At 48.4% G+C, this 11,974-nt stretch overlaps 2 protein-coding genes across 4 annotated transcripts; one reads left to right on the forward strand and one right to left on the reverse strand.

The window, feature by feature from the left end:
- Window positions 1-1,714: 1,714 nt before the first annotated feature.
- SMIM7 (small integral membrane protein 7) lies at window positions 1,715-4,115 on the reverse strand. Its single transcript, XM_027706192.1, has 5 exons — window positions 4,016-4,115; window positions 3,704-3,745; window positions 3,565-3,617; window positions 2,810-2,900; window positions 1,715-2,391 (listed from the first exon to the last, which is right to left on the reverse strand). Exons 1-5 carry the CDS (start codon window positions 4,039-4,041, stop codon window positions 2,376-2,378), a joined length of 228 nt encoding a protein of 75 aa, XP_027561993.1. The 5' UTR covers window positions 4,042-4,115; the 3' UTR covers window positions 1,715-2,375.
- On the forward strand, window positions 4,025-11,447 carry TMEM38A (transmembrane protein 38A). 3 transcript variants are annotated; one of them, XM_027706191.1, is made up of 7 exons: window positions 4,246-4,357; window positions 5,872-5,950; window positions 6,368-6,524; window positions 7,700-7,884; window positions 8,425-8,512; window positions 8,612-8,729; window positions 9,433-11,447. In XM_027706191.1, the coding sequence occupies exons 3-7, from the start codon at window positions 6,379-6,381 to the stop codon at window positions 9,658-9,660; spliced, it is 765 nt and encodes a 254-aa protein (XP_027561992.1). In that variant the 5' UTR covers window positions 4,246-4,357; window positions 5,872-5,950; window positions 6,368-6,378; the 3' UTR covers window positions 9,661-11,447. The 3 variants fall into 3 exon arrangements, with proteins under 3 accessions (XP_027561990.1, XP_027561991.1, XP_027561992.1); XM_027706189.1 differs by lacking the exon at window positions 5,872-5,950 and having other exon boundaries at window positions 4,025-4,346; XM_027706190.1 differs by lacking the exon at window positions 5,872-5,950 and having other exon boundaries at window positions 4,219-4,357.
- The last annotated feature ends 527 nt before the right edge of the window (window positions 11,448-11,974 follow it).

The raw sequence follows: 11,974 nt of genomic DNA on the forward strand, positions 1-11,974 counted from the left end.
CCCTGCCCCGCCCCGCCCCGCCCCGCACGGCCCCGCCGCGCACGCTCCCGGCGGGGGCGCGCACCGCGCGTGCGCGCGGGGGGCGATGGGGGAGCGGGCGCACGCGCGGTGGGGGAGAGGGGCGGTGTGGGACTGAGGGGACGAGACGGGGGAAACGGGGGCAGTGAGGAGAGAAGGGGGAGACGGGGCGGAGGGGAGGTTGTGGGGGGAGAGGGGCTCTGGGGCAGAGGGGGTAGCAGGGGTGACCGGGGCGGTGCTGCGGAAGATGCGGAGGGCTCTTGGGGAGAGGGAGGCGCGGGGCGAGCTGTGGAGAGCGAGGGGCGCCAGGGGTGGGGAGAGGGGCGAGTTGGGGGAGCGGGGAGGGTGTCAGGAGAGAAGGGGACATCGTGGGGAGCGGGGGGAAACGAGGATGGGGGAGCAGGAACGGGAGCAGGGCGGCAACCACAGACGAGCCCTGCAGCCCCCGGCCGTGGCCCCCAGAGGGACCGAGTAGGGTGCAGAGAGAGGGTCTGGGGAATAAATCCCGGGAATAAACCGCCGTTCCTTGGCCGGGACACGCCGTGGAACGTGCGGGCGCGCAGGAGGGTGACCCTGGGCTGAAGGTGTGAAGGGTGTCCCGCACCCCTGAGCGAGCCACCAGCCCGGCATTTAAACTCCTCAGATGGTCCTAGAGCAGCTCAATGGTCTAAACTCCTCAAGTGCTCCAAGACCAGCTCAAAATGAACTAGCCCTTTATTTTAAACCATCTACTCAGGAGCTGAATGACAACTTTTATTCTCTTGGGGCCACAGCATGCTCTGGAGCCACAGGGTCTGTCCGGAGTGATAAAATTCCTTGCATTCTTTCCCCAGTGGAGCTCCATCATCCCCTGTTCCCTGTGTTCACAGTGTTGCTCAGAAAACACTGCCAGTTCTGCACAGAGGCACTGTTTTTCCAAGTAAGAATAAACCCCTGCCCAAGCCCAAAGCTCGGTGCTGAGCGCAGGGGCCTCCAGTGGGTCACACATGCACAGGGAAAGCCACTTCCAGCCTTCCCTTTACACTGCAGGGGACACTTGGCTTAATGAAGAATAGGGAGAAAATGTTTTCCAAGAACTAAATAAAGCACTGGATTGTGTTTGGACACTACTGGGTTTTTTTGTTCATTCAAAAGAATCAGAAAAAGGTTAAAATTACAGAAATTACAGACAAGGAACATGTTTAAATTTAGCCAAGGATTGTTAGTATTTCTGGACAGCTCAGACCACACTTGAAGGGTCCTGTCCACACATTTTTCTACTTTCATTACAGCCAGACATCTTCCCTCAAACACCCTTTCCCTGTCATGTTTCATTAACGTGAAAACTTCAGTTAATACAAGAAGGTGACTCCAGTAAAATGCTGCAGGTGCCCAACACTTGCTAACTGCATCCAGATAAAATTCAAAATATTCCCTGAAACCTGAGCCTCAGAATCGTTTAAATGAGGCCTCATTCTCTTCAGCAGCTAAAGAAACTGAAGCTGAGGAAGCCCCACTAATAGCTTAGTTTGATTTAAAAGATACTCAGCACTGCTCAGAGAGGCCAACTTACTATAAATAGAAATAAATATATAAAAATAATATAAATAACACAAGAATCTAGAGACTATTACAAGACTAGTTACAATTTCTCAAAACACACCAATACAGAATTGTTTCCTCAGTAATAGAATGAACACAGCATCAAGTATATATATTTTACTCTTAAATAGAACAGCTTTATTCAACCAAATCCAAGATTATTCCAAAACTATCCCTTAAACTTGGCTTAGAGAATTATTTTTGCCATTCTTCTCCTTCAAAATCCCTTATGTATTGCTTAGAAAACAAAAAAGTACCTGTGAAATATTTTTAAAAGTTTTGGGGGTTTTTTTGGAAAAACAGCAGGAAGGTGAGAATCTCTTTTTTTTTTATTTTAATATTCCTTTTCTCCAACAAAACTAATGGAATAGTGAGAGGTTACAAGAACACTTTGCTCAGCTTTATATAAAACTGAGAACCAAGGAGTGTGACTTGCACATAACCTGGACGGGGGTGACATGAGCTGACACAGCCCAGGATGGGTCTGGTAACACAGAGGTTTAAGACTGGGAACTGCAGTCACACTCCAGTTCTCCCCTGCACCTCACTCTGAGCTTAGAAAAACAGAAGTTCTCTCTATTTCAGTGAAGTTTGAGATAATTTGCCTGTGAATGTTGTGGCTCAAAGCCCCGGCAGTGAGTGACCAGCACACGATGGGCTGGAGGGGACAAGCCACGAGCCCAGGGCTGCAGTTTGAAAGCATTGGAATCTTTAAGAAAAGTTTGTTCCCAGCCATAAGTCTCTTCCAAGGTAACAGACGTGTTTGTGTGTGACTTTCAAGATCCAAATAACCTGGGGGATGCAAGAGAAAAAAAGTACATGAGAAGTGGGTTACAACAGTGCACAGTCACACCAATGCAAGGCTGATTCTGTTTGACTAATTGATGAGTTTCCGCCCCCAAAAAATGAAAAATATGCCAAAATTTAGACCCAAATGCTGACCCAAAGGATGTTTTATCCGACAACCCCCAATAAGCAACATAACGTGTGGCTGAATGACTCATATGCTGGCACAGAAGGTTTTGATGCACTGCAGGTGCCCACACAGCAAAAAAACTGAGGCCAACCCATACTTGAAAATTGAAATAAGCCAGTGAAATCAATAAGAATTATGGAAAAATCGAGTGGGGGAGAAAGATGTGAAAAGAAATGTACGTGCAAGAAAAATCCCAATATACGACTTCCTATAACCAAATGACACATTACTTACACAATCATGCAGAACATCATGAAGATATTCCACAAGGCAATGAAGATTCGAAAATACCTGAGACTCAGCAAGAACTCTCTGATATTGTCACCTAGAAATCAAGAGAAGAAGCCTTTGATGTGAAAAACACCTGATAATAGACTGACAAGTCACATTTTCAGTGCTGCCTGAAAAGCACAAGCAATTCTGACAGAAAAAAACCCACAAACAATCAAAAACACACCAAAAAGTTCAGATCACAAAACGCTGAAATTTGAAGGTTTAGGTGAATGATGGATGCTTTGTTCAGTGGCAAAATAATCAATAAATGATAAAAAGGGTTCCCAATAAATGTAAAAAGGGAAGACCAGCCTCGTTGTAGTTCACAGCCTTCCTGTGATTTTTAAGCAGCAAACAGAGGGAGCAGCACAGGTGTATCCACATGGAAATGGCAACCAGATGGTGAGCAGAATGTTACCTCTGTAGTACAGGCACCTACAGTCAAAAATGCTGAAAGAAATGTGTTTTTGGGGTATTTCTTCTCAAATCCCCTGTTTGGGGATCACGGGGGGGGGTTGTCACACCTGTATGTAAAACGGCACAGAGGAACATTTTCAGGCTGAAAATCACTAAAATGGTTATTCCAGCCAGAGAGCAATTCCCATCCAACAAAACCAGCGGGGGAATTGTGGTTTGGCCAAGGATTTCCTTTGGAAAAACCCATTCCCGTGTGTGTTCAGGCAGCCCCGGCCCCGCTCCCGCATCCCCTCCGTTACCGGTCGTGGGTTCCCTCGGCTCCTCTCCGAATCCCTCCGTGTCCTTCCTCCTCCTGCGGTACAAGGGGGGCCGGGTGAGGCAGGTGAACCCCTTCCCAGCAAACCTCCCTCCCCACCCTCCCTCCCCGCCTTCGCTCACAGCCTGAAGTTGAGCACAGCACCGGCGTTCACCAGCAGCGTCCTGTGGGAGACAGGGACAGGGATGGGGACAGGGATGGGGAGGGAGACAGGAATGGGAACGGGGACAGGGGTGGGGAGATGGGAAGGGGAGACGGAGAAGGGGGGACGGGAGGGTGGATGGGAAATGGGAGAGGGGGTCAGGGATGGAAACGGGACGGGGGATGGACAGGGGGACGGGAAAGAGAGGACGGGGAAGGGGCCGGGGTCATGGTCAGGCACGCCCGGGCCGGGCAGACCCGGCCGAGCCGCCCCCGCTCCCCGTCCCCGGTACCCGCAGAGCAGCAGGTCCCCGATCATGGCTGCGGCAGCCCCGCTGGCGGAATTCCGGGGCAGCGGGAGGGGAAAGGGAAGGGGCGGGCGCTGCTCGGCACCGGCGGCGCCTGCGCTGCCCGGGGCGCGGCCGAGCAGCGAACCGGGCACAGATCCCGCGGCCCCGGCCCCGGGCAGCGAGCGGGGCTCGGGCAGGAGCCGTGACCGGGCCCGGCCGCCATGGATCTGTCGGAGGCGCTGCCCCTCGGGGACCTGGCGGCCGCCTTCGCCGCCCTGCCCGTCTTCCCGCTCTTCGACACCGCCTATTTCATCGTCTCCGTCCTCTACCTCAAGTACGAGCCCGGTGAGTGCGGCCCTTGGCCCGGGGGGGGTCGCGGACCCCGCGTTCTCCGGCGCGAACAGGTTCCGTTCCCGCCCGCTCTCCCCTCACGGGCGCTCGAGGTGTCGCGTTGTCGCGGCTCGGACACCTGTGTCTAAATATACAGCGGAACATCCCCCGCCACCCCCTGCGAACTCGTGACCCGTGATTTTTGGAAAACAATCTCGCGTTTTGTTCACGGTTGGATTCCGAGCGCGTTGAGGTGTTTTAAGTTCGGCCACTTCTCCGCTGCTACCCCAGGACTGAGCGTTGCAGTCCCTTGGGCTTGAATATTTTCTGGCAGTACCTTCCTCGTATTTATATACGAAAAGGCTGTAAGGAAACCCTTGGAGTTTTCCCACCCTCTGGACCGTGCCCTAATCTGTTCTCAGGCACCATATCTGACCTTGCTTTGTGTGTTCCCTTGGGCTTATCTTGCACGGATCAATAGATCTGCGCCTTGGCTTTCGCTTTCTGCGTTGTCACAGTCCGGCTGCACCTCAGTCTGTTCCAAATGCCACTTTCTCTGCGTGTTTTTGATGCCGTGTGCACTCCCCGTGCTCTGTTCTGAGCAGTTGCACTGTAACTGCCCAGCAACTGAGGGGAAAGAACCAACCCCATGCTTGGCTATGATTTTCAAGCCCCCCCTTGTGTGGTCTCTTGTGCTGCACAATCCACGCTCTGTTCTGGTTAAACTCCCTGTAAACAAGTGCTGGGTTTTCCAGGCCTGATCACTTCCAGCTGTCTTCCAGCATTAAGTCCTGAAGGGAACAGTTAACAGGCAGCTCTCACAAAAATAGCCTTTTAAATGTATGCAAGCCCAGGAATCCACTGGGGCTGGATGAGGCTGGGGGTGTGCTTTTCCCTGGATTCCTACAGTGCTCCATCCCACAGCTCCCGAAGATCAGCGTCGGGACAGAACCGTCCTGTTTCCTCCTTGGAGACAGCAGGGCTTCATGGAGCCAAAGAAAAACAAGTGTTACTAAATTTAAGCCTCAAGCTAAACCACAAGTTCCTATAGAACCAGTTTCATGTCTCGGCTGTTGCAGCTGTCTCGCTGTTTTCAGCTGGTTCAAATGTCCTGGGGATAGAAGAACCTGAGCTCTCACAGCTTTGGCACTTGCTGCTGTTTAAGGTGGGCCAGGTAGTCGCGTTGACACAACATCTGATCATTCTCTCTCTTGACATCCTGTTCCTGGCTCACTGAACAGAGTTTTGTCTCTGAAATGGCTGCACAAAGGACTTTGGAGCTGTTTAAGGCGATGAAATGATCTCACAGAACTGATGTTATTGAGAGATTTCCCTGAAGGAGTACAAAGGTGGATGAAAATGGCTACAGGAATTTAAAAAAGGTTGTGGGAGGAGACCACTATGTAACACTCTTTTAATATCTCATTGTATTTTCAAAGGGTATTCCCAGCCTAGCATAGGAGTGGGGAAGAATCCTCAAAACATCTTCTTTCAAATAAAGATTAAGAATTCCTATTCTATTTTTACAGGTTATCTTATGAATGAAAGAGCTGAACAGATTGTTCATGAATTCTAGAGGGCACCTAGGTTGAAGCAATGAAGAGAATGGTACTAGTATGCATTTTATTTTTAGACTGTAAAAAGACATTGATTTTGAGGGAAGAAATGTTCTTTCTGGTTGCAGGAAGTAGCAGAACATAAAGGAGAGAAACTCTCAGTTCATAAACTTCTAATGAATGTGAAACCTTCAGGGGGGGCCTGCAGGCTGTGATCACACTTACCATTTCTTGGCAATCTCTGCTACTTGCTTGGGCTTCACAGAACACACACTTTGGCATCTGGTTTTACAAGCACTTTTCTTTGACTTACTTTTGTGGGAGAACACGCACCTCGAGCCTCTTTCTTAGCGGGTCTTGAAGTTTCTGCTTATTTGCTGGATTCATCTTCTCGCTGAAGGTTGGACTGGATGATCTTGACGGTCTCTTCCAACCTGGATGATTCTGTGATTTCCAACTTGCTTCCCAGGAGCCGTGGAGATGTCTCGGAAGAGCCCTTTTGCCTCCTGGCTCTGCGCGATGCTCCACTGCTTCGGGAGTTACATCCTGGCTGCTCTGCTGCTTGGAGAGGCACCTCTTGGGTACTTCAGTAACAACTCCAGTGTCATCCTGGCCACGGCAGTTTGGTGAGTCCCTTCCCCTTCACCCTGGACCACTGGCTGTGAACAGCCCTCCAGTGGGGAGGGAGATGTTCTGTTTGTGCGACGCACGGGAATGATCCTGCTTGGATTAACTGGGGCCAGGGGAGGTGGGGTGAGGTGGACTTTGAGTCTTTTGCATTCCTGGCTCTAACTCCCAGTTTCCCTGACCAGTTGCCTAATGCTGTGATTATCTGGGCTGGGGCCAGGCCAAGGGCTGGGCACTTCTATTCATAGCAGCTGCTGCTGAGCCAGGGCCAAACCACAGCTGATACCACACATAGAGAGGAGTGGCCCTCCCTGAAGATTTGGGGGCATTTTATTTGTTGTGATAGTGAAATGTGCACAAATTAACCCTTGATTTCCTCAGTGTGCACGGCTTATATGTGCTTTTGCATGCCAGAATGAACATTGTTAGGAAACATGATGGATGAAATGTTCATACACAGAAGCCTTGGGGTGAATCCCTCAGCTACCAGGTTTTCTATGCTTAAGAAAATAAAAAGAAAGATATTCTTTCAGGCAATCTTCTGAAAAGGAGGATATCTGTCCTCTGTCTGTAGTATAATTTCAGTATATGTAGCTTCTGATGCCTCTGGACCATACAAGATATAAAATTCTAAAAGATTCTGAGTTAAAATGATTGGTTTTTTATTCAAAACAGAATGGTACCAGTAGTGGGAGTTCCCTGAATCCATTTGATATCAACTCAATTAATTGTTGCCGTAGGGAGGCTTTGTTGCACACTGGTTTCCTGTAGAATCAGCTGTGAAATTAAGAATTTTTCTTTTTTCATAGAACCAGCTATGAAATTAAGAATCTTTCTTTCCTTTTTTATAGAATCAGTTATGTAATTCAGAATCGTTCTTTTTCTCATAGAATCAGCTATGAAACTAAGAATGTTTTTTCCTTTTTTGTAGAATCAGCCATGAAATTAAGAATCTTTCCTTCCTTTTTTTTTTTACAATCAGCTGAGAAATTAAGAATCTTTCTTTCCTTTTTTTTATAGAATCAGCTATGAAATTAAGAACATTTCTTCTTTTTCTTTCTTCTCCTTCACTCCCACCTGGCATAACTCTGGCTAATGCCACACTGCTCCTCCCTGTATGTCCCAGAGCAGGACAAACAAACGGCTCCTTGAACTCTTGGTGGTTTTTTCGCAGGTATTTGATATTCTTCTGCCCCATGAACCTCTTCTACAAGTGTGTGAGCTTCCTGCCCATGAAGCTCATCTTCGTGGCCATGAAGGAGGTGGTCAGAGTGCGCAAGATCGCGGCCGGGGTCCACCACGCTCACCACCTCTACCACCACGGGTGGTTCGTCATGCTGGCCACGGGATGGGTCAAAGGTGACACAGGAGGGACCCCAAAGGCAGCAGGGAGGGATCCAAACTCCTGGGGAGGGCTGGGAGAGGCTGTGAGGGGAGCTCAGAGCGAGCAGCAGGCTGGGTGTGCTCAGCTGGGTCACTCGAGCTCCCCACAGCACATTTGTTCCTGCTTGCAGAGCTGAGTCACCATCCAGCTTCCAGGGGGGCACGAAGGGCTGGAGTCATTTAGGAATTCTTCATTCCTTCTCCTATGTTCTGCTGTGTTCTACTTCTCAGTGTTGAAACAGCCCAGGCAGTTTTCTTTTAGCTTTTGTTTGGAGCAAGCACTTGAGCATCAGTTGATGGAAGAGGGAAATGCCCTTGCCCTGCATCAGGAAACACTTCTAGAAATTCTAGGAAGCATTTGCCCTACTCTGTTGTCTTAGGCTAACTTTTAAATTTGGGAAGAATGTCATGAACCCTTTGCCCCCCTGGGTTGTCCTCCCTTGAGGATCCAGAGCAGACAGCAGAGCTCTCTGGTGTGGCAGTTCCAGCTGTTTGACAGGTTTTCCTGTGTCACAGGTTCTGGTGTGGCATTGATGTCTAACTTTGAGCAACTGCTGCGTGGGGTCTGGAAGCCAGAAACAAATGAAATTCTTCACATGTCCTTGTAAGTAGGCAATTCTTGGTCAGAGCAAGAGTGAAATGTAAAGAACCATTCAGGGCTGGATGCAAACCTCCCAGAAAACCTTCCTTCTTCCTCCTTCAGCCCTACAAAGGCCAGTCTGTATGGCACAGTCCTCTTCACCCTGCAGCAGACTCACTGGCTCCCCATCTCTGAAGCCAACCTCATCTTCTTTTTCACCATGTTCATGATTGTTTGCAAGGTAAGTTCACAGCAGGTTTGATGCTACAAATTACAGAACCAAAGAACAGGTACAGATCTAAACTGGGGGTGTTCCTGAGCCACTTACAGGCTGTACATCCCAGGAAGAATCTGCTTGGGGCATTCGAGGCTAAATTCTCCATCATACAGGTGGGGCTGTGAAAGATCCTTGGGTTCTCTCTTGATTTGAATATTTCAGTTCACTCTTGAAGATGATACAGTCTTCCAAGAGAGAAGGCAGTGGTAAACAACCCCCAGTCTGATGACAGAAATCAAATGGAAAAAGGCTCTTATGTAGTTTGTTGGGTTTTGTTTGTTTGTACTTTTTTCCCTTTTCCCTCTCACCACCTCCAGGTGAAATTAAAGTAGTTTCATTTCTTTACATCAGTTTGTATGTGTACATGCAGAAAATATTGTGAACAGTCTGCACTGTATCTTTACAGTCTGTGGAGTGTAACTTTTAAAAGGTGCCTAAAGATGCAGGCAGGTGGGTCACAGCACTGGCTGTACATCCCTGGAAGGGTCTGCTCAGGGCATTCAAGGCTAAATTGTCCATCATACAGGCAGGGTGAGAGAGGACCCTTGTGCCTCGAGTCATGGAGCAGTGGGGACTTTAGTTGGGGTCAGTGGAATGTCCCAGCTGGTCAGTATTCCCTGGCTGGTGTGTGATCTGTGACTCCCAGGTTTTCCCTGTTGCCCGGCAGGTTTTCATGACGGCCACTCACTCGCACGCCTCACCCTTTGCTCCACTGGAAAACCTCATCTGCCCAGTGCTCTTTGGCTCTGCCTCCAGTGGGCACCCAGGCCACCATCACGACCACCACGGGGCCTCCCATGAGGTTTCCCACCCGCCTCCTCCTCCTCCTCCTGCAAAGTCAAAGGAGGAGCTCAACGAAGGCACGAGGAAGCGGAAGGCGAAAAAAGCTGAATAAAAAAGCAACGACGCAGAAAATAGGCCAAGAAAATCCTTCCAGGGCTGAGTCTCAAAGCCACCTGTGACTTCCTCTGTGCTCCAGTCGTTCTCCCTCAGGCTCCAGAGGAGAGGTGGAAGCCAGGACACTGCCAGGCGGGTTCCTGAATTTCGGTTTTGCTCTCTGTGCTTGCTGCTTGGTCTCTGCCTCTCTAGTCTGATCATACTTTCAGGGATTTGTAGGTTTTGTGCCAGGGTGAGAAGTGGGTGCCAGTTCCCAAGCTGTCAGCAATTTTGATGCAGCATTTTCAATTGATGTAAAAATATTCTAACTGTGTTTATTTATGAATGGAGGGAATGGTTTGTGCTCCTGCAACTCTTAAGTTCCTTTGAGTTTTCATTGACCTTTCTGGTGTCTGCCAAAACAACAAACTGTTAAGACACAGTCAGTGTGGAAATCAGATCTCATACTCGAAGAAATTAAATGGTCTCTTATGAGCCTGATCTGATTTTTCCTTGCTCCCACATGTGCCATATCTCCAAGTAATGTGACATTTTATATGCAATAAGGACTTTGCCTGAGCCAAACTCTGTTCCTCTCACCTCAGTTCCCTCTGATTCTAATGGACAGTCACATGCTTAAAGTCTGTGTTTGCAAGAGCTCTGAAGCTGTGAAATGCTCCCAGTGCCATGTGTTGGTACTGTCACTATCCTAAACTGTGTGTCCCACTTCAAACCTGATCCTATTTAACCAGAGGAGAAGCATGGTCTGGTTTGTTTGTAATCCTGTGGGATACAAGAGTGTGTGTGTAAGTATTTATTACTATTTATTTATAATTGCCAGGGCACCTCAACCATGGACCTGAATCTGGCTTTTTTAATGTTGCATCTTTATAGAGAGGGTTGGAACTTCTAATTCAGGTCTTAAGCCCACAGCTACGTGCTGGTTTGTTCTGGGGGCAGTGATCCTAAAGGACAGCCTGGACACTCCCTGGAGGCAGGAAGGAATGTTTCCTATATCCTTGAATTAAGATAAAAAGGCTGAAGCAGTGGATTTCACACCAGCTCATTAAAACTTCTTTAAAGGACTGATAAAAACACACCAGCTGAAAATCCTGATTACCCCTTGTTTTGGGCCAAACCACTGGTCTGTGAATGCAGCTTGTGCCCAGTGAGTGGAGAATCAATGCCTTGCATGGCTCAGGAGGAGTCTGTCAGCTCATTCATGTTCTGCTTAGTGAATACTGGCTGTTACAGTAGTTTTAAGCTGTTCTTATAACTGATTTTGTCCTTAAAAGTGGCATCATCCAAGGGCTGGAATGTGAGGATGGCACACGTGGGGATGAAGCACTGGGCTCCCAGTTGAGCAGCATTTCCCATCCCCAGCACTGAGGTGGCTGCTGGAACCTCCCAACTGGGAATAGAAACGGGAAGATTTAAGGAAAGTGGGATTTTGTTTGTGTGTGTGTGTGTCCCTGTTCAAAATTGCAACTGATGGTTAATTAAAAATAAAAATATATATATATACAATCAGAGGAAAGCCAGTCTGGAAGGTCAAATGGTTTGTGGGTTTGGGGTTTGACAGTGCCTTAATTTTGTGAGTTCCCCTCCCCTTCAGTAGAAAACAGGAATTCTGCCTGACAGCTCCACTGGCTGGTTCTGCAGATGCTGCTCTACTGAAACCTGCTGTATCACAAGCATGCACGAGACTCTAAATGTTTTATGAGATGTCTGATCCAAGAGGAATTATGTTTTCTAGAAGCCATCAACAAATAAAAATTGTGAAGTGAGTCTGATTGTCCGGTGGCATTCGAGGAAATCCGTGTGTTTCTTTTTTCCTCCCCAGCCCCGAGAGCCAAACAGAAGCTCCTTCAGCTACTTTGAGTCTCCTTGACCCGATGACAGAATCGTTCTGAAGAGGGAGATCAGACTTTATGTCCTGCAGCTGTGCCTGAGCACGTTATAAATGGAAATAACATGGGAATAGGTGTTTGTAGTGTTGCCTCAAACCAGACTTCCTGAGATTTCAGGGAAAGAAATAAGGAAACTGATTCCTTTGGCATTTGTACCTGTTGTCTCTGTCTTTCTTTTTGTCTTCATAAGAGGGAGGAGAGCACTCACCTGGGACTGCTAAATATACACACACATATACAGCCCCCTCTGCCCCAGTTCCAGCATATTTATCTGGAGTTTCAGTATTTAAAACTGAAAAAAATCAAAATGCTCTGCATGAATGTGAATATTTAGTGTGGTCCTGTTGACTGCTGCTCTGCTCTCTAAGTACAGAGACTCTAAGAGTCCTTGCCCTTCAGAGTCTTTTGGACTGAGTCAAATCA

The sequence above is a fragment of the Neopelma chrysocephalum genome, unplaced genomic scaffold, assembly GCF_003984885.1.
Source record: "Neopelma chrysocephalum unplaced genomic scaffold, ASM398488v2 Primary Assembly neopelma1_365, whole genome shotgun sequence".
NCBI lineage: Eukaryota > Metazoa > Chordata > Aves > Passeriformes > Pipridae > Neopelma > Neopelma chrysocephalum.